The sequence below is a fragment of the Callospermophilus lateralis genome, chromosome 4 (assembly GCF_048772815.1).
Source record: "Callospermophilus lateralis isolate mCalLat2 chromosome 4, mCalLat2.hap1, whole genome shotgun sequence".
NCBI lineage: Eukaryota > Metazoa > Chordata > Mammalia > Rodentia > Sciuridae > Callospermophilus > Callospermophilus lateralis.
The window spans coordinates 17,795,247-17,817,488 of NC_135308.1; the positions used below are offsets into that span (position 1 = coordinate 17,795,247).

General features: G+C 35.3%; 1 protein-coding gene across 1 annotated transcript; it reads left to right on the forward strand.

Moving 5' to 3' along the window:
- Positions 1–5,540: 5,540 nt before the first annotated feature.
- On the forward strand, positions 5,541–21,563 carry Tma16 (translation machinery associated 16 homolog). The gene is made up of 7 exons (XM_076852335.1): positions 5,541–5,660; positions 12,199–12,311; positions 12,898–12,935; positions 14,248–14,332; positions 15,497–15,645; positions 18,879–18,921; positions 20,189–21,563. Exons 1-7 carry the CDS (start codon positions 5,658–5,660, stop codon positions 20,367–20,369), a joined length of 612 nt encoding a protein of 203 aa, XP_076708450.1. The 5' UTR covers positions 5,541–5,657; the 3' UTR covers positions 20,370–21,563.
- The last annotated feature ends 679 nt before the right edge of the window (positions 21,564–22,242 follow it).

Sequence of the window (22,242 nt, forward strand, 5' to 3'; positions counted from 1 at the left end):
TAAGATTCCATTTTCACTTTTAGGGCAGACATAATTCCCCTGCCACCCCAGTATAACTACAGTCTTCACAAGAGGGTTCTCCCTATGTATGGTGAGTCCAAAGTTGTTTTTACAAAGATACCAGCTATATTGGATTAGGGGCCACCCTTCTCCTGTATGACTTCATCTTTACTTCTCCATCTTTACTCATTACAACTGCCGTGATCCTATTTCCAAATAAGGTCACATTCTGAGGTACTGGAGATTAGGATTTCAACATGAATTTGGGAGAAAACAATTCAACCAGTAACAGTGAGGATTCACATAATGTTTGTATTACTATCAAAAACTATCCAAACTGGGCATGGTGGCACATGCCTGTAATCCCAGGGGTGGTTCAGGAGGCTGAGGCAGGAGGATCCTGAGTTCAAAGCAAGCCTCATCAATTTAGTGAGGCCCTAAGCAACTTTACAAAACCCTGTCTCAAAATAAAATATAAAACAGGCCTGGATGGGGCTCAGTGGTTGAGCACCCTGGGTTCAATTCCTGGTACAAAAAAAGAAAAAAGAAAAAAAAAACAAATTAAACAAATGAAAACCTCCCCAAACAAAAAGGAAAACCAAAAACACCCTCTATCTTTTTCAGAAAAATGTATCCCTTATTCATAAATCTAACTAAAGATACATGGACTACTAGGCTTATAATTCCCTTTAATGTGACAAGTGTACAAAAAAATTAGTAAACTCCATTTTATTGCTTTTTTATATTACTACATACAAGAGGATTATGATAAACTATCCTAAAATCAAATTCAAAAATAAGTCCTTAACAATATCTGAAACTTCCTTCTTTCTACTTCAAAGCTTCCTTTTCCCCTTCCCTTCTCCTGATACTGGGGATTGAATTTAGGGGAACTCTACCACTTAGCTACATCCAAAGCCCTTTTAAAATTTTTATTTGGAGACAGAATCTTGCTAAATTGCCCAGGCTGGCTTCTAACTTGTGATCCTCCTCCAGTTTCTGGGATTACAGTCATGTGCCAACACACCTAGATCGACATTTTGTTAAAAGATACATAAACACTTGTAGGCTCATTTCAATCAGCAACTCCTGTGTGTTTGGTATGCATTAATTTTTCTCTAATGTATCACAATCTTTGTCCACTTTAATGATCAAATTCAGCTTTTCTTAATCTTTTTTGTTGGAAAAAAGTTATGAAATACATTGCTTTGAAAAATTCAAATACAGTGGAAGAATAGAATGAAGTCATCTCCTGAGTTCTCCCTACCATGATCCTATTCTAATAAACTATAAAGCTATTTTCATTCTTTTAAGCTATTTTTTGTGCATGAATTAGCACCTGCACATGTCTTTGTTCCACATTTTATTGTAAGTAGGATTTATTATACCAAATATTTTATAATTATCAGTTTTCTGTTTAAGTCTACAACATATTTTATTATGGGTACATATAGATCCCAGCTTTAAAAACAGCAGTAGACAATTTTTGTGTGTGTGAAGTATTTGAATTGTGCAGTGAATTCAAAGGATTAGATGATCAAGGAAAAAGATGTGACCACAAGGTGGCACCAGCACACAGTTCTTTCCGGAGAACCTATGACAGATTTGTGTGTTGAGGAAGAGGATGTGGGGCACTGGTTCCCATGATGGAAACTTCCAAAGGCAAGTTTGTAGAGGTCATTACCCAGAAGTGGGAGAGAGAAGAATCAGAGGGATCTGGAGGATGGGAGACAGTGTCTAAACGATGCCACTCAGCAGCAGGTAGGAAGACTAGGACAACCCCCTCCCCCGCCCAGGAACAGCAATTGTATTACATTGGTATCTATGACTGGTAGATGTTAGGTGCAATTTCTCAGGTTTTTTAAAGCAAGCAGGCTCTAAATAGCTAAGAAACTACTTTTATGCTATATTTAAAATAATTGGATGTATACAACTTTGAGTCTGGCACTGACAGGCTTTTGAGTTAGCAGGTCCCTGCCTGCTGTGAAAATATACATAGGACCAATATACAGGGACCATCTTTAAATTCATTTATGTGACAATTAGTTCCCTGTTGATAGACATTTTACAATTTCTCCCCTGTGGGGCAGGAGGAGTCACAAACAGGTCAAAAGAAAACTTACTAATTTACATCATACCTGACAAAAAGCTAATTTTATCAAAATAATCACAACTTCTAAAAATAAGTAGAATAAAATGATAAAGCAAAACAGACTTCTCCAAAATCAACCCTGAAAAACTACAGGAACAGGAAGGAAAAGATCTGGAAGTAAATTGCAATTGTGAGACACCCCGGGAAGACAGGAGGAGGGGAGTGATGGGGAGGACGGAGCAGGGGCATGTCTCCATTGCAGAGTAGGAGGGCGTCCATGGCTGCTCTGGAGGATCTGAAGAGGTTGCACTTTTAGCTCTGGTCTCTAGGACTCTGGAGTGGGAAACATTGCAACCTCCCAGTGTTGTGAGGTTCCACCAAAGCTGCACAGGGGGAGGCAGCCCTAAGGGGCTGATGACAGCCGGAGCCTTATGTGGATGCCCTTGCAGGCTCCTGCCTCCAGCTCTCCTGTCAGCAGAGGTTCTTCTGTCCCCCGATGCTCTCTCCTCAGAAATTTAAACTTTTTATTTTTCTCAAATTCTCCAAGAAGGATACAGATGGGTGACTCTGAGCATTTTTCCAAGACACATGACAGCCAGTTTCATCAGTGAAATAAATTTGATGCTGCAGGTCCAAAGAAAATATATCCCTGAGGAGTACTACTACTACAGAAAGGCTTTAAAAATGGATCATATGTACTACGTGAAGCAGATTGTTGGAACGGATGGACAATAATTTAAAATAAGTATAATATATATCCAGAAGAGTAAAGATGATATTGATATCACAGCAAAGGGATGTGGAATTACTTAAAAAAAAAACAAGAATAAACATTAAATTTTAAAATGAAACAGTTGGGTTGGGCATGGAGCTCAGTGGTAGAGCGCTTGCCTAGCACAGGCCCTGGGTCCGAGCCTCAGCACCACATAAAGATAATTAAATAAAATAAAGGTATTGTGTCTATCTACAACTAAAAATACTTTTTAAAACGAAGTAGGTGAAATGAAGATGACAATAGGTGAGATATTGTCAAGATGATTGTATCGAAGAAGCAAATAGTAAACCAGAAGATCTAATTATTAACCCTCACCAGGGCAGCAAAAAAATAAAGAGCTGGGGAAAAAAAAATAAAAGAAATGGTAAATGGGAAAAGAAGCACTAAAATAAAGGGAAGGTGGACTGATCACTATTCGTGTAATTCAAATTCTATGAAGAAATTGAAAGAAGCCAGAGAGTGCCAAAGATATATAAGAAAATACCCAACCCTAAACACATTTAGTGCAACTGAAGAAGAGCTATAACAATATAAATTATTAAGTGATTCCTCAAAGAAAATTAAACCATTCTCAAAGGAACAGAAATTAAACAAAATTGAGATTTTACAATAGTGATACTGGAATCAAGAAACAAAGAAATATTGTATTTGGGTTTAAAAAAACTTTTAACAGTTGGCCCTCTATATCCACAGATTCTGCATCTGGGGTTCAAACAACCTCAGATGGAGAATGTTAGGAAAAATAGTGTCTGTGTCGAACATGAACTGTTTCTTGTTGTTCCCTAAACAATACTATTTACATAGAATTTATATTGTATTATAAATTATAAGCCCATCTACAGAATATTTCAAACATATAGAAAGATGTGGGTAGATTATATACAAATACTTTGCCATTTTATATAAGAAACTTAAGCATCCACAGATTTTGGTATCCACTTGCAAACATAAAGTGTATATAAAATGTAATGTGGAGTGTAAGGAATAATTATAAAACAAACATCAAACTAATCACCACCTAGGTTAAGAAACACTGCTGTTTGTCTATGAAAGTCTCAGTAAAAATGTAGTATAATTTATTTTTATATGAATGGAATTATACTTACATATATATTCTGTATTACTTCTTCATATTATGGTTAAAAATTTATCCATGGTTTAAAATAGCTGTAATTTGTTCACTTTTTGCTATATAAAATTTACTATCATATATGTTTCAAGTCTTCTGTTAATGAACAATTAGTTTTTATTTCATTCTGGACTGTTATGAACAGCATGGCTGTTCAGAGGACACTGCCATTGTGAACAATGCTGCTATCCTTGTATGTATATTCTGAGAGGTATGTGTTGGAATTCTTCTAGGTTATATATGTGGAAATATGTATACCCTACAGATTGTAGACATTTTAAATATCTAGATAATGTTGAACTGTTTTCCAATGTAGTTCAATAAGTTTGCTCTTTGAGGTCAGGAACAAAAGAATGATCACTACTATTACTATTTATAATCCTATCTTATTAAGAAAATGCTGTTCAATTCTGATTCATGAGTGTTTGTAAGATCTAAAAAAAAAAAAAAAAAAAAAAAAAAAAAAATGGCCGGGTGCAGTGGCGCAGGCCTGTTATCCCAGCTGCTGAGGAGGCTGAGACAGGAGGATGACAAGTTGTTCAAAGCCAGGCTCAGAAAAAGTCAGGCGCTAAGTAACTCAGTGAGACCCTGCCTCTAAATAAAATAACAAAATAGGGCTGGGAATGTGGCTCAGTGGTTTAGTGTCCCTGATTTTCAATCCCCTACATCTCCCCACCCACCCACCCCCCCCCAAAAAAAAAACCCAAAAAGCTAGGCTTCAAATTTTAATGTGGAAAGATATTTGATTATGATACTACGTAAGTTTTCTACTCGGTTTTGATAGGTTATATATTTTTCTTTTGAAACGGAATGGCATACATTTGCATATAAGATCATCTTATGTTTACATAAATCTGAATCGATTTCAGTTGTTTCAAATTTGATCTTAGTTAATTGGGTCTCCTCTCATTCTTTTTTTAATTATTTTCCTTTCTCTTCTTCCTCCTCTTTTCCTTCTCCTTCATGCCCAATCAGAATATGAACCGAGGGCAGGAACATTGACAGAATATCATCAATGCCTGGCATACAGTAAGCATTCCATAAATGTTTTATTCAGTGAACTTATTGTCTATGGAATTGTAACATGGTGGGAGAAAACGTTAAAACTGGGCTGGAAGGGGCCTGGAATATGAGGTAGCTTTGAGGCTTTGTGGGAATAAACCAGGAATCAGGTGGAGAAACCTTGCCCAAGGTAATCCAGCACAGGGAACAGCTTCCAAGGCGTCCCAGAGGCTGGACCCCTCCCAGGAGGTCGGGCATTTGCAGAGCTAGAGCGCGGGCCAACGCATCCTGAGAGGGGTCCAGCCTCTGGGATGCGGGAGTCCACTTAGTAAGGGGAACTGTCTTGAAATCCACAGCGTGGGGATGAGCGCCTGGCCACGGTCACCCACCCACCACAAGCGGCCTGGCCCGCGGGCACCGGGGAGGGCTCTTCACTCTGCTAGAATTTGAAAGTTAAGCACGGGCAGGAAAGACTAGGTCTCAGTTTCCGGGGACGTTTTAGAGAAACGCACCCGCCCTTCCTCTTCCGGTCCGTCCCCCACAGCTCCCGCGATCCCACGTGTGTTCTGGCTGGAGTATCGGCGTGTGTTGCTGCGGCTGTGGTCGGTGATTGACGGATCTGGAGTGCAGAGGCTCTCCGCGGCCTCCTGGACGTCACCATGGTGGGCCCCCTCCCAGTTTCCTGAGCCCTGTCGGTCTGTTCCCTGGAAGGCTCCGGGGTGGCGCTCGGGGCGGGGGAGGAAGCGACGGGATTACTTAGTGTGGGTGAGCCCGGAGAGGCGTCCAGGCCCTGCGCACCCGTCACAGTCTTCATAGGCTTTCCTCGCTCTCAGCCTGGTACCCGGCTCCTTCCCGTCACTTCCCTCCCGGGGAAATCCTGCTCCTTTGTCTTGTAGCTGCTGTGTGTTGGACACGAGTGGACCCGCCCACCCCTCTTCTCTGCCCTGAGCTTAGTCGCCTCTCCTAACTTAGCGACCCTTTCCCGCCCCGAGCGCCTGCTCTTCGACCCCACTGCCGTCGCGGCCCAGAAGCTGTCTTGTTTTTATTAAAAACTTCAGTAGATATAAATGAATATTCACAAAACACGATTAGGTGTAAAGATGAACTATATAAGGAACTCCCAGTCACTCATTTTCGCGTTCCTTTCCACGAACCTACAACATTCAGGAACCCCTTATAAGTAAGGAGCATGTAGATTTTATAATTTTATTTTTTACTTTCTTTACAGTCACTACCTGTGTTTATATTCCAAAACAGTATGTTTTCCACTTGCTGTGTTCCTGAGATTCATTCATAAATAGGAACATGTTTTATATACATTAATAAATAAGGAACATATACATTATCCAGTTAGTTTTTAATAAGAGAACAATTTAAAAACTTTATACTAGTGAAAAGTTATATTCTGGCCTCAATGGTTTTTTTGTCCTTTCTTTGTTCCTTCTTGCCTTTTTTTCTGTCAGTCACTTTTCTCTGTCTTGTCTGTTATCCTTTTGCTTTAGATAGTGTGTATTTGTGTAAATTCAGCCTGTTTGCTAATATGTTTATCTATTTCCAATCCTTTATGATTTTTCAGAATGGAACATTAAAGCAATTACATTTCATTGTGTGGTAGCTATGAGGTTGATTAGCATTTGAATTGTTAACTTTGACAATTAGAACTTCAGTTTGCCAATATATAGAAATATATTGCCTTGGCATAGACGTAAAAAAAAAAAAAAAGTGGCATATAAATATATTTTCTTTGGTATATTTCTGGCCCTGCCATTTTTCTGGGTAATATCAGTGCTTCTGTCAGTACAGCTCAGAATGTGGCTTCAGAATGAGGCCTGTGCTTGACACCTGTGTTTTTTCAGGAAATTATTTAACTTTGTTAAATTAGGATGGCAGTAGTTTCTACCTCATAGAAATGTTGTGAAAATAAATATAAAGTACTTAGCCCTATACTGGCACTTAGTAAATGTTAGTATTGTTATGAACTTTAGTAATAAAAGTAAGTAGTAACAGCACAGCTTTTATTGTTCACTTTTGTTACTTTGTTCATTTATATTCTGACTGACTCTAGGAAGAGTTGTGCAAGTTCATAGCTTTTTTTTTTTTTTTGAGAGAGAATTTTTTAATATTTGTTTTTTAGTTTTCGGTGGACACAACATCTTTTTTTTATTTTTATGTGGTACTGAGGTTCGAACCCAGCACCCTGCGCATGCCAGGCGAGCCTGCTATCGCTTGAGCCACATCCCCAGCCCCAAGTTCATATCTTTTTGTAAGATCAAACTAATGTAACTACATGAAGATTCTTTTTCAGTTAAGCCATCCCACTCAATATTTCTTTATTCTGTCTAGTTTCTATGGTTTTCTTTATTCTGTTTCTAGTGGTTTCAAGTTTGGTTTGTGCAATGATGCAAAACATTCATTGATACACACCTCTTTCACATAAGCTTGTTATTAAATTTAAGTGTGCTTTTAGGGTTTTTTTCCCTAGCTAGGTTATAAACCACTGAAAAGTGTGATATTATCCTCCCTTGATTTATCATATTTATTCGTATATAATATCTGGCCATTAAACACTAATGACTGCCTACAAATTCCTTGATAGCAGGAATTGTGTGCTGTAAGGCTCACCCCTGTGAATGTTAGCTGTAACAAAAAATCAGCTTTCTGGTAATGGACACTTGCTCCTGAAACTTAATAAAAGTAAAAAATATTAGTGAATATCAACCTTGTATACCAACCATTTTTCGAATAACATCATATGCACATGACTTCTTAAAAAAAAGTGGTTGTGAAAAGTGTATTTTTTATTACTACCGTAAAGAATTCATATAGGTTTATAGATTTAGTCACTTAAAACTACAGATTCATTTTCTTATATTTCTGGAGGTCTGAGGTGCAAAAATGAGTCTCACTATAATCAAGGTGTTGGCAGGTTTATTTTCCTGGCTTGTTTCATTTCCTAGAAGTTATCTTCATTTTTTAGCTCCTGGCTTCTTCATTTTCAACACCACGAGCATAGTATCTACAAATCTTCTTCCAGTAAAGATCCATGTCCTCTAACAGTGATCTTCCTGCTTCCTTTTTATAAGAGCCCTTAGGATTTTAATGGGCTCACATGGATAATTCAGGATAATCTCCCCATCTCAAGATTCTTAATTGCATCTGCAAAGTATTGCCATGTGTAGTAATCACATTTTCCAAGGAATTCGGACATGGACATGTTTGACATGGGGATGAGGAGGCAGAGCACTATTTTGCCTACCATACAAAATAAATTTTCCTCCAACTCTGTTGCCTGTTTAAACAAGTAGTGTTATCAGCTCTTAGCTATCCATTCAGGTATTTTATATGCATATACCTGTGTGTATGTCCTCTAACCCTTTTTTTTATATAAATAGTGTAATAGACACAATCCTATACCCTTGCTTTTGTTTTGTCTTACTTGATTTTAGAGAGCAGTCCATGTTAGTAAATAGATGCTATGATTTGAATGTGTTTCTCAGAAGTTACTGTGTTGGAACCTAGATTGCTCTATGTGGCTGTGTTGGGGGACCTAGGTAGGAAATGTTTGGATCATGGAGCAGAGCCCTCTTTAATAGACTGATGCTTTTTTTTACCCAAACGGCTTAGAAATGGGTTGGTTGTCCTCGGAGTTCAGCCCCTTTTCTTTCTGGGATGTACTCTTGCTATGTATTCTCTTCTCCTCTTCTCACTCCCATCATGCTAAGAAGCAGCAGGAGGCCCTTACCAGAAGCAGCTGTCTCATCTTGGATTTCCCATCCTCCAGTACTGTGAGCCTAAATAAGCTTATTTTCTTTTGTAAATTTTCCATTCTCAGGTATCCTGTTATGAGAATAGAAATTGAACTAAAGCACTTGGTTTTTAAACAGCTACTATTCCATTGTTTGCTTTTACTGAAATTTATTTTAACTGATCCCTGATGGAACATTTAAACTCTTCCCATTCCTTTGCTGCTGTAGACACTGTAATACTGCTGCATTGATTATTATTTTTTCCGTTTGTACATGTGTAAATATGTCTATAAAATAATTAATAGAAGTAGAATTCCTTGGTCAAAAACTGTCACTTTTGTCTTGACAAATTGCTCTCTAGAGGACTACCAGTTTATACCCCACTGGTTTGTGAGAGTCCCAGTTTAACCACATGCTCACATTTGCAGTGCTAATCATTTTTTATCTTTGTCAGTCAGTCTTAATAATTCCAGTTTTTAAATGTTTTAACTTACGTTTCTTTTAAATTAAACCACATGTCAATTGAAACATTTAAAAAACATTTTTTTTTACTCTATTACTTGTTTGTTTTGTTTTTTTTCTAATTTTTGTTTTAGATTTTCAATCTTTTTCTTTTAATCTTGCAACTTTGTAGTTACGAATTTTAAATTTTTATGTAGTTGGAATTGTTATTTTCTTTTAGTCTTATGGATTTTATGTAATCTTTAAAAAAGATCTCATTCTGAAATTCAATCTGCAAATTTTTTTTTCTAGAACTCACATTATTTCATGTTTTGTGCTTATGTATGACCTATGAGGAGCTTAGAATATGGACTGATAGACCAAAGTTTTAAGAAATTATATGCTTTTTACTTTATTTACATTTTTTGAGTACTTGAAATATTTAACGTAATCTGAAACATGAACTCACAGAAGATGCTCCCTCCTTCCCTTCAAAAAAAGCTCAACTAAGCTTTTGTGATATAGAGAAAGAATTGTTATCAAATGGTATTTATATTGTCTTATTTTACTACATAATATGGACTTTAAAATTTTATTTTGTTAATAATGTCTGTGTTCAGACTCTTGAATTTGGCTTTAGAAGTATTGATTATTTTCTATAGTAAAGTACATTTGGAGTTCCAAAAGTTGATTTGCAACTAAAATATCCTAATGCCCAAGAAATTTGGAATTTATTTATCCAGTATGTATTTCTTGATCTAGGTTTTCAACCTATATGTGTGTTGCAGTCCTGATGGTTGATGAATTGCTTTCAATAAGATAGTGCCTTCATCCTTGCCGTGTAATTTGATTGTCAGTGAAAAAGACAGTGCCTTTTACAGGGACTGGGACACATCTATTATTCACCTAAGTGTGTATAGGTCACCTATCACCCTGCTCATTTTCAGTGCCAGGCCAACATGACAGAAAATTGGTTTCCCCAGGAGCAATTAATTTAAATAGAAGTAATCTTTTCAGACTGACTTAGACTTTCACTGCTTTGTAGGTTAACATTTTACTGAGGTTTACCTCAGTTTTTTCCTGTCAAAGCATTTTTAATTTTAATGTACTGAAAAATATGAAAATGCTTTGAAATGCAAATCTTGCGCATATTTCTTTGCCTTGTTATATATTCATATCATGCCTTGAGGAAACCTCATAAATAAATTACTATAAGGAATCCATAAACTACAATGAGTCAGAATATGTGTTTAGTTTTGTGTACTTTCTTTGTGCTAAGTCTTGGAGGTTCTTTAACTGAAAAACTTTGAGGACATTTACATACTCAGTATCAAACTTTTTTCCTAATGAAAGTTTTTGACTCTTCAAAGGAAATTTTTTGTGGACTTACATATATCACTGAAACCTTCCTAACTATATTAGTTGTTAAGTCATAACAGTTTCATAGAGTTTATCTTTTTTCCTTAAGATTTGTGACCCTTTTTACTGTTTTAAAATAAAGCATTTTATTGATTATGATGTATATGAGATGAAGATTTTTTTTTCAAACAGTGCTTGGTTTTTTTTTTTCACATTAGTTACTATCTTCTGTGTACAGAAGTTATTCTAAAATTTAATGGCTTAAAATAATATTTGTAACTGGGCATGGTGGTGCATGCCTGTATTTCAGGCAGCCTCAGTGACTTAGGCCCTAAGCAATTTAGCAAGATGCTGTCTGAAATAAAAAAATGAAAAGGATTGGGGATGTGACTCAGTGGTTAAGTGCCCCTTAATTCAATCCCAATACTTTTTTTTTTTTTTTTTTAATCTCACAGTTCTTGTGGGTGGGAAGTAATCGGATATGGCCTTCCTGGATCCTGTGTTTCAAGGTTTAAGGTTTCTCAAGGTCAATCACTTGGGGCTCTGGGACATAACTAGGGAGGATGCACTTCAAAGCTCACTAACATGGTTCTTGGTAGGGTTCAGCCCCTCCTGCATTGTTGGACTCAGTTCTATTCTGGCTGTTGGCCTGAGGCCTTTATCAGTTATGCCATGTGGGCCTGTCCATAGGGCAGCTTACTATATGACACCTGGTTTCCATGAGAGAAAGCCAAGTGAGAAGACAGAAGCCAGAGTCCTTTCATACCCTAATCTTGGAATTGACATTTACCAAATGCTGTTCTTAAAGTGAGTCACTAGGTCCAGCCCACACTTAAAGGGAGGGAATTATATAAGGACATGAATATCAGGAAGTGGGTTTCTTTGGAGATCATCTTAGAGGCAGCCTGCCACATGTTCCAAATTTTTATTTGATTCAGGTTTGGTAGGTAGACTTTATGCTTGAAAAAATTGTTATCAAAAAAAGAAATTTGTTGGGGTTAAGATATTATTATTTTGGGTTTCTATTATAGAGAGCCAAACCTGATTCCTTAATTATATTGGTAGGATAAGACTTAGGATTTTATACTAATGATAACAGATATATAGTTTGGAGGACCGAATGAATTGTAACCTAGTTAACTGGTATGAGGCTTGAGTGAGAAAATAATTTTGGATTTGCTGATTTTGAGAGGGAAAATATTTGGATGTACTGATTTTGAGATAGCTTCTATTATTTATTAATAATAATCTGCAAGACCATAAGGCCAGCTTTGATTTTGCTTGATTCATTGCCTACTCTCTTCCATGTGCAACTTCTACAAATTCTCACAAATATCCTGTGTTCCTCTACCCCTAGTCATCCTGTAACACAGACCTCCAGGCCTGAATCTCCTTGCTATCTGTATTCTCTGTACATATTTTTCAGATGGAATGATTGAAGAGAAGAGTTTACTGCCCTGTTCATGCCTTTTTAATTGTCTTACATGATTAGAACATATCATATCTGTTATCCCAGAAACAGACTGCTAGAATGATTATGTTTCTGACTCAACTGTATTTCTATTACATTATTGTTAAAATTAATTTCACCAAAGAATTAAGTGACTAGAGTCAATGTAACTGACTATACATGCCATGTGTTCCTACATTTTAGCCTAAAGTACCAAAGGGAAGAAGTACAGGACGGGAAAAAAAAGTCATCCATCCGTATAGTAGAAAAGCAGCTCAAATTACGAGAGAGGCCCACAAACAAGATAAGAAAGAAAAGTGAGTGTCTTTTCATTATTTGTGTCCAAATTGTTCTATGTACAGTAGTATGCTTTAATATCTAAAGGTCTCTTGAATGAGTTAAATATTTAGACTATCAATAGTAGGAGGTATATGTTACCTACACAGTTTCTGAGAAGAAATGAACCTTTTATGTCACAATTCTTTCCAGATTTATGAAAAGTAATCACCTTGTTTTGAGTTTTTTGAAATTTAAAAGATATTGCAGTAGTGCATTTTGATCTTGGTGGCAGCACTTTGATCTTTTGGAGTGTTCATTATTGTTTTGTGCATAAGTATTCTGCTTGTCACAAAACCCACCTGAACATCCATGATCCACTCAAATTTTCATTTATATTTTCAAAACTGATTCTGTAGGCTTTCTTTAGTTGTTGAAGAGCTAAAACAAAGTTTCTGAGAACTTTTTCTAGTCAGTTAAATAGAAGCATAGCATTCCATGTTTCTGTGTTAAAATTAAAGTTTTCAGGTGTCAAAAAATTTTTCTTTGGATAACTTTCTTGTTATTTTTTGCAAATTTAAAAATTTGCTTTGTAAAATTTTTAACAAATATTTCTTTCCTTCCAAGGTTGAAGAATGAAAAGGCCTTACGTCTCAATCTTATTGGTAAATAAGATTACTTAAAATTAAATTCCTTAAAATTCTGGCTATCGTGAATGTTTATCTTGTACTCTTTTCTTTTTTTTGTTTTAATCTCCTAGTATAATACTGTTTTTATCAGTCTTTTTTAAATGAGACTTGAGTGAAACAAAAACAAAATGAAGCAAATCATTAAATATTTAGAATAAACAATGTTAGTGATTTACCCAAAACTAGTTTGTGCTTATCTGTTGACTTATTTTAGAATTTTTACTGTTTATCTTGCTGTTTATTTATTTATTTTTAGTAAAGCTTTATAGTTATAGAGAGTAGTTGGGTTTATCCCAACAAACTCATACATGCATGGAAATCAATTTTAGTTCATGATCCCTTTCTTTGCCCTCGCCTTTTCTTTCCTATCCTCCCTCACCTCTCCCATTCTCCTTCCTCTGTTCTATTAGACTTCCTTTAACTTGCCTATTTATTTATATTTGATTGATTCTTTTTACTTATGCATAAAGGTGAAATACCCTGTGGTATACTGTGGTATATTTATGTATGCACATATCATGATTTTTTTTTAAAGAATTGATTCTGCATTGTCTCTCCTTACCCATTCCTCCACTCTACCTCTTGCTCTTTTTCTTCTGTATTACTAATCTTTTCTTTATCTTTATTATCCTATCCTTTCCTCCTCTTTTCCTGTATTTTACTTTAGCTTCCACACATGAGAGAAAACATTTGACTTTTGAGTTTTTGAGTTTGGCTTATTTTACTTAGTATAGTATGATATTCTTCATTTTTATCCATTTACCAGCAAATGCCATAATTTCATTCTTTTTTGTGACTGAGTAGAACTCCATTTTTTTAAATAAATATAATTCACAGTTTCTTAATCCATTTGTCTATCAATGAGCACTGGAATGATTCCATTATTTAGTTATTGTGAGTTTGCTATAAACGATGTGGCTATGTCACTATAGTATGCTGATTTTATATCTTTTGGGAAAATACCAAGGAGTGGGGTAGTTGGGTCATATGGTGGTTCCATACCTAGTTTTCTGAGGCATCTCCATATTGCTTTTTGCTTTTTAAATACTTAGAACTTCATAATCTATTAAATCTGCCTGCCTACCTGCCTGTCTTTCTGTGTGGCTTTCTGCCTGCTTGCCTTCTATTCTGGTTTAATTTGTTTTGTGCCCACACAGAGCTTTATATTTAGTATTAAAATAAATTTTGGTTCTCTTTTGAAGCACTTTGATGTTGAGAATATAATAAACCTCTTTGCTTAAATATGACTTGTAATGCTAAAAACTATGTTGTTATTTTTAATTTATAGGTGAAAAACTGCAGTGGTTTCAAAGTCATCTGGATCCCAAAAAATTGGGGTATTCAAAGAAAGATGCTTGTGAATTAGTTGAAAGGTAAACACTGAGCATATTATAAGCAAAGGGACAGAATAGGAGATTCTTTAACCTTATTCTTAGAGACAGAGCTCTGACCTGGGATTGTAGATAAGCAAGTAGACGTTGTTATCAGAAAGACTTTAGATTTGTATCCTAGCTTGGCCCCTTTAGTAGGTTTGTAGTCTTTCTGGGCCTCAGAGTAATAGTCAGCCCTATTTCTTAGGATATTAGAGTTTTCCTGGAGGTGTCATCTACCTTGGCACTCACAGATGGGAATTAATAGACCATCATAAGGTAGTTTGAAAGGCTTCTAGCTCAAGAGGATAATATCTAAAAAGCCCAGAGGTGACAGCAAAGATGACACATGCAGTGACCTGCCAGACATTTAACACTAAATGAAGTAACAAGTTTAAGGAGGGAAGTGTGGTTGTTGTAATGAGTAACAACAGTCTTAGGAGAGACCTTATGTGTCTTAAGAGTTTGGACCTTATCTAAGAGCATTAGGAGGGGCATGGAGAGCTTTTACAGAAAGCACCTGAACCTAATTTCAGGAAGGTCACAGTTGTGAGAATAAGGTAATACAGAGAAGAACACATGGCTTTGGTCAGGATGTAGGTAGTCCAATCAAAAGATGATAGTGGCGTCTGACTGGTATGATAAAGAGAAATGAAAAGATTCCAGAGATGTGAAGAATGTGAAAATCTTAGTCTTTAGTGAAAACTTATATGTAGAATGAAAGGGAAAGAGGAGCCAAGCAGAATGCCTGCATACTTTGCTTGGACAGCTATATGAATGATAATAACTGTTCCCTGAAGTAGGGAGCCCAAGAGATGGAGCAGGTAGTGGGTGATGGGCAGGGACAGGGTGATGAAAAGTTTGGGGTTTTAAAAGTGAAGCTATTAGGGGAAATCTAAATAGACCTGGACAATAGGTAGTTGAATATGAGAGGCCTTAGTTCAACAGATAGTAGGCTGTGATTTGGTTGATGAAGTGAAGGATATGGTCGAGTTATCCAGGGAAAAGTTTAAAAGGTTTGAGGACATGAGGAACTCTGAGGAATGTAAAAATGTAAAGGACATCTGAAAGCTAGAGGTTAGCTTTAAAGTTAGGTTTTAAATGAACTAATATGAGCCCCAATATACAGACTTTTTAAAAATTCAAATCATTTTTATATTTTTATAGGTATTTAAATAGATTTAGCAGTGAGCTGGAGCAGATCGAGTTACATAACAGCATCAAGGACAGGCAGGGAAGGCGGCACTTTTCCCGGGAAACAGTTATCAAGCAGATGATGGAGCGGGAGAGACAGCAGTATGAAGGATATGGCCTTGGTGTGTGCTCTGTGTTTTTTCTTTCTAAAATAATGGTATCAGATTTGTAATTTATTTCAAGGGTTGAATTTTATTTTTTCTATTGATTTAGTTTGATTTCCTTTTCTGTGTATATAGAATAATCTTTGGGTTCATTTTTCCCCTGTATTCCCAACAAAACTCAGTTGTGTGACAGTGACATACTGTCTTTCTAGTGTGATCATAGTGTTTTTCTTTCCTTTTCAGTGTATACCTAATTTGTTTTGTTATAGGGGTGCTACTAGTCCATCTCCAGCTGTATCTAATTGGAATAGATACTATGTTCTTTTCATTTTCCAATTCTTGTTCCATCTAGCTCCACGTTTAATCATCCTTGAACAACTTTAGAAATCAAATTTGTTTCTTTGAATTGTATCCTGTCTAGTTAATTCATAAGGATCAGTATGTTATTACTTTGGTAACACTGTGGTCAGAAAATCACTTAGTAGAAGAAGATGCTAAGACTTGCAAAGCCACAAATTGGTGATTACCCAAAGGCTGCATGGCCGGAAAATAGTATTTGGTTAGCTTATTAACTGTCATTTTTAAGTAGGGGGGGAATAATAGCTGATGATTTCAACTGGATAAATACAGATTTCTGACTTCTTTTAAAAAAAACCAGGTAATCTGGCAGCCTCATCTGTGGGAGTAGAGTAGCAGCTATCCCTCCTGGACCTTGGCATATATTCAAAAGTTTGTTGTGTCCCTCACCCTTACTTCGTAGGTAGGTCTTACCTGGTCCCACTAAGCATTTGTGTTACCAGGCTTTACTTGGAAGGTATATTAAGTGAACTATTTAATAGCAAAATTAAGTTTTTAAGTTTTCATGAAAACATAGGATCCTAAGCAAATTGTTTTGTGGGTAATACTAGAAACTCTGCAGTGGGTGGCAGTCCTGTTTCATTCCTGAAAATTGAGCTTTATAACTGAAAAAGCAACAGAGAATAGCTGTAGAACTAGATAGAGCCAGACTTAAGTCCTTATAGCCAACTGTATAACAGCGGTCAAGTTATTTAGCAGGTTGTTAAGCCTCAAGTTAAAAATAGAACAGATAGTATTACCAACTTCCTAGGTTGTTCCAAAGTTAAGTAAGATTTAATTAATGAAAGTGCCTGACATAGTACTTAATAAAAGAGGGTGGCAGAGAGCTTCAGATAGTCCTATGTCTTTTTTTTTTTTTAACTTAAGTAGTTACCTTCTAAGACCATAGAATTAGACTCCATTTCCTTGTTTTTAATTTTCTTTTTTTTAAAATTTCATTTATTTATTTAACCATACTGGGGATTGAGCCCAGTTTTGCTCTAACACTGAACTACATCCATAGCTTGTTTGTATTTTTTTTTTTTTTTTTTTTTTTTTAATTTGAGACAGAGCCATACCAAGTTGCTGAGACTGTCCTTGAACTTGCCATTCTCCTGCCTCAGCCTTCCAAGTCTCTGGGATTACATACATACTCCACTATAACTGGCTTTTTTGGAACCTATTTTAACTTGACTTTGTCCCTACCACTCAACCAAAAGTACTAGCAACTGATGACCTTCAGGTTGCTAAGACCAAATAGTTGTTGTACTCGACTTATATCAGCATTTGATGCAAAACAAAACTTATTTTTTTTACATACTTTTTATCTGGTATAGAAGACCCTGAGCTTTTCTAGTTCTCCCTAGGTGACTGGTCATGACTTTGCTAAGCTGAATCTCTTCATCCTAACCAACTAAAAGTTTCTTCATATCCAACTTCTCTTTTCTATATACCCCATTTTTTAGTTAATCTCGTTTAGATCCATGAGTTTAAATCCCATCTAAATGCTGATAACTTTGATTTACATATGGTCAACCCTATCTTGTCCCCAGATCTATCCAAACTCTCTACTTGAAGGTCTTACAGGAATCTCAAAAAATGACATTAGAAAGCAAAAGCCTGCTTTTCTCCTAAAACTTATGCCTCCTACAAGTTCCACATTTTAATCACTGGTATCACCACTTGCCCAGTTGCTCAGATTAGAAACTCTGGAGTCCATTTTCACAGTTCATATCCAGCCCATTAGCAGAATATATTTTTAATCTTACGGCTTTTGCCTGTACTACCACCATCTCCCTGGTTCAAACTACCTTTATCTCCACTGTATAATTATTTACTCCATTTTGGTCTCTGCTGCTAATCATTCCCCTTATAGTCTGTTCAACATGTGGCAGCCTGATTAATTAGCAGGAATTAGCAGAGTCCATCCAAGTAAAACATATCCTGGTGATAGCAACAGTGCTAGAGCTTAGATCCAGTGCTCTTCTGACTATACCCCGTGCTTCTTCCAGAATCAGGGAGCATAGCTGGTGAAAGAAGCCTTGTGAATTCTGACTAGTTTGCAAGTGTATAGAAACATGTGGACAGATTGTCTCCAGAAGTCTGTTTTATAAATTTTGAGAAGACCAATATGAACACCTTTTCTCCCTTTGCTCCCTGGTAATGTAACTGTTTCTGACTCATTTTATTAGGATCCTGTTTTTTAAAAATTAATTTACACCTAACACCTAGTCCCTCATCCTCTTTACTTTCTGAAAATGTTATAAAAGACAATGTACAGTTGTATCAAACATTTTGGTTTTTATCTTTCTGTTAATTGATACGGCATTTACTTAATATTTTATTACATTGGCTAGATGGGCATTTCAGCAATAAGAGTGAATACATATTAATTAATGATAGCTTTATAATCATGGTAAAGAACTTCCACACATCTAGTTTTTATTAAAAATGGATTTAAATTTTATTGACCTTTTTTGAGCATCTATTGGTCATAGCTTTTCAAGCTGTTTTTTATTTTAAATGATGTCCTATTTTAATACTAAATAGTCTTTGCTTTCCTTAGAGAAACTCTACCATGTCATGATTAAGTATGTACTTGAAAAAATTATACTTTTCACCAAGAAAAAATATAAAACATTTCAGCATATTGTTCATAATAGTTTAGTTTAGTTTCATAAATTATGTGTTAGGATCTATTACTTAATATTATTCTTCTTAAATCACCTTAAACTAAGCTATACTTGCCAGACTTTTTAAGTTAATTATAACAGCGTTTTAAACTTGTGTTTTCCTTTGGATATTATTGGTATCAATTATTATTTGTTGCATTTGATATAATAAATGAAGAAACTAAAAAATGATGTAATTAAGAGAGAAACTGTCTAATGGCTATAAATTGTTTTCTTTTCCAGAGATCCCAGACATTTTAAATGCAAACAATCTGAAAACTTTTAGGTGAGTGTCTCTTTTATTTTTCCCTGGAAGCTGTATGTAAAATACATGCGACATAACTTCTTCCTTTTCAATTCTAGACATTAGCAATAAAAGAAAATCAGATTTCTTTTTATTAATATTTTCTATATTTTGTATTTATTTGAAACGTGATATATGCTAAAGTGATAATGACTTACTTTTTCATAATAATTTAAATCTTGATGGCTCAGAGTCAGATTCTGAAACTATTCTAGCACCTTCTTTTGGAGAGAAGATAGATACTTAATAGAAAGTGATGCCAGAGGTCTCTCTAATTGTCCCCCTTGTAACCAGGGAGAGTGCTAAGTAGGGTTTTAAGTTTTTAATTCTCAAACAGATTCTCTGTCTTTTGAAAATGCTGTTGATTAATCATTTTGATCTTAATTAGCTTAGGTTAATGGGCCTGAAATTTTTTATTAATTGAAATGGATAAATTTAAATCCAGGCAAAATCAAATCTAAAATATGCTCCTTATTTCTGAAACAATGTTTGTTCTGCTTCTTCCAAAGAAAATCATAAATGAAAGAAGAGATGAACATAGTTTGTTAGCATTGCTGGTTAGATTTCAGTTCTTGAAACAGTCCTCATATTGCTCCTAAAGTAATTGAACATAGAATTGTCATAGAAAATACTGAGGTTGAAAAATAGAAAAGTTTCTTTCTTTTTTTTACATTCTGCTTTAGCACTATTTTTTTAACCTTTATTATTTATTTATTTATAGGAGTGCTAAGAATCAAACCCAGTTCCTCACACATGCTAGTCAAGCTTTCTACCACTGAGCCACAACCTCAGCCCTGAAAATTTTCTCTTAATAACAGTTATTTGATTACTGATTGTTCTGGTGTCTATTTGAGAGAGTTGCCAGGGATGACATAGTTTCTGCTTTTGTGATCTTAAGTCATGTACCCTGAGGAAGGTTGGTGGGAAAGTTAGTTTAAGGTGAATAAAGGAATGGAATAGAGCCTTCTTGTAACTTCTAATATTTTGCTGTTTGCTTTTGGTGTTTTGAATATGTGGGATTCCCTGTGCAGGCATTGCTACTATAGATGAATGAGAAAATGGAAAAAGCAAGCCTCGGTTCTTGTATGTTGTTTTTTTCCTTGTTCATTTATATTGGTTCTTCCTAGTACACTTGAAATCTGTTGTAAATTTATACACTTTTTTCAGTTATTTTGAGGGTTTTTGAAAATTGACTGTCTCCTTTTCACTTCAACTTCTGCCAACACTCTATATTCTCTCTTTTGTCTAGGGAATGGGATTTTGATCTGAAGAAATTGCCAAACATTAAAATGAGAAAACTCTGTGCTAATGATGCAGTTCCTAAGAAGAGGAAGAGGAAAACTATTTTAACTATAGACAAAAATTTAGAGGAATTGGAACTAAAAGGTGAATCAAATGACTCAGATGAAGAAATGACTCCAGTAGCCTGATTGTCTTGAGTTGAAAATAATTTGAGAGCTTCAAATTACGCACACATTAATTATGGTAAATAATTATCTAGACATAAGAATTTGCTATTGAACTCATTTTTTTTTATAATGAGAGTCCTATTTGCAGTTTAAAATATGGTGTTATGATTTTTATTTAAAAATGAAGGTTGCATTTCATTTATATTAAGTTGTTAAAATAGATAAAAGTTGTATTAATCTGTTTTCAGTTGCTATAATGAAATACTCAAGGTTAGGTTACTTATTAAGAAAAGACATTTATTTAGCTCATGATTTTGGAGGTTGAAAGTCCACAGGTACTGGCTCTGGTAAGGGCCTCTGGCTATGTCACTTCACAGTGGATGACATCATAATCCATGCAGGAGGGTGTGACAGAAGGTAGTGAGACAGAACACCAGAGAATGGGGAGGGGCCAGTAATGACCTCTCACTAGGCCCATCTCTTAAAGGTACTACCACCACCTCTTAACATTGCCACACTAGGCACCACGCTTCTATTATGTGAGCTCTTGAGGGAGACATCCAAAAGTGATCTTTTAAAGACATTTAATCTGAACTTTGTGCAGAGGAAAAGTAATGTGTGAGGACAAAATGTGTTTTTGAATTTTTTTCTTATGTGGATTTAGGATTGCCTGATCTCCCAAATGGGGTGAATGTTCAGTAACCTGTTTTCCAAGAGGTTCCTGTGGACATTTCTTAAATTGTGATAATAACAAAATTGTGTTAAACCGATTCTTCTCTTAAAACATTAAACCTATTTTTTTTCCTTACAAATAGGGAAGAATTTGATAGTGAAGTCATATTCACCAATAGATTATACATTATCATTTATTTTTTTCTGAGCCAGAGGTAAAGGTTAGAAACAGAAGAGTTTCTAACCTGTCTCTGTGGTTATATTGATCCCCACACTTAATCTGTTATCTTTTGACAAAGAGAATAAATGATTCAGGCTTGCTCCTTTTCATTATATATTATTTTTTGCTTTCTCATTGTGAAAAGTGATAAGTTTCTAAAAGGTTAAATTGATGTATAAGAGTATTTCAAGTGGCATGAAAAACATGGACATATTAGAATTTAGTTATAGAAATTGTTAAACATAAGTATCCTTTCGTGTATTTTTTAAAGGATGTGATATAAATATATTTATTTTCAAGAAAAGGAAAACATTAGTGTATGCGGTTAACTTAATATCAACTGTCAATTTATTAGCAGTTTATATGAAGTGTTATAACTTTTTTACTTCTGAAAATTAAAAATAAAATTTAATTCAAAAATGTCACCTTAAAATTCGATTATTTTTTAGTATGTACTTGATGTCGATTAATTTCAGTAATCTTCATGAAAATGATTTGTGATTATAATTTTTGGAAATTTTCTTTTTTTTTTTTTTTGGTTCATGTACAGTCTCAAAATATTTGTCAAAACTTAGTCATGAACTGCAGTGAATAGTATAAAAACTATTTAAAAGTCCACTCTGTTAGATGAATAACTTGTCAAAGTGGCAGATCATCCTCCCTGTCAGATGTTTGTCACTAGTTTTCTTTGCTGACAATGCAAGCAAACAAACAAACAAAACCCCACTACCTGCTAGGAATTAAAATAAGAATCTGTTGATGAATGAATGCAACAAAACATGTCACTTGGACAGAGTAGCCTGCATCAACTCGTCTTTAGAGTGGTGTTTTTAATCCTTGTCTGGAGAACATGTTTTGTAAAAGTGATAACTTTTGTTTCCTTCATGGAGACCAGTAGCATATGTTTATAAGAGAGCTTCCTCAATCCATAGCTATGGAACACAGTAAAGGTAACTTGCTTTGTGTGTATGTTCTGCCACCCTTTAAAAATGTAAAAACCAT

Bases quoted from the DNA above. Each gene is read 5' to 3' on its own strand.
- Tma16 (XM_076852335.1), top strand. The intron at 14,333-15,496 runs GTAAACACTGAG...ATATTTTTATAG, and splicing joins GCTTGTGAATTAGTTGAAAG to GTATTTAAATAGATTTAGCA. The intron at 18,922-20,188 runs GTGAGTGTCTCT...TCTTTTGTCTAG, and splicing joins AACAATCTGAAAACTTTTAG to GGAATGGGATTTTGATCTGA.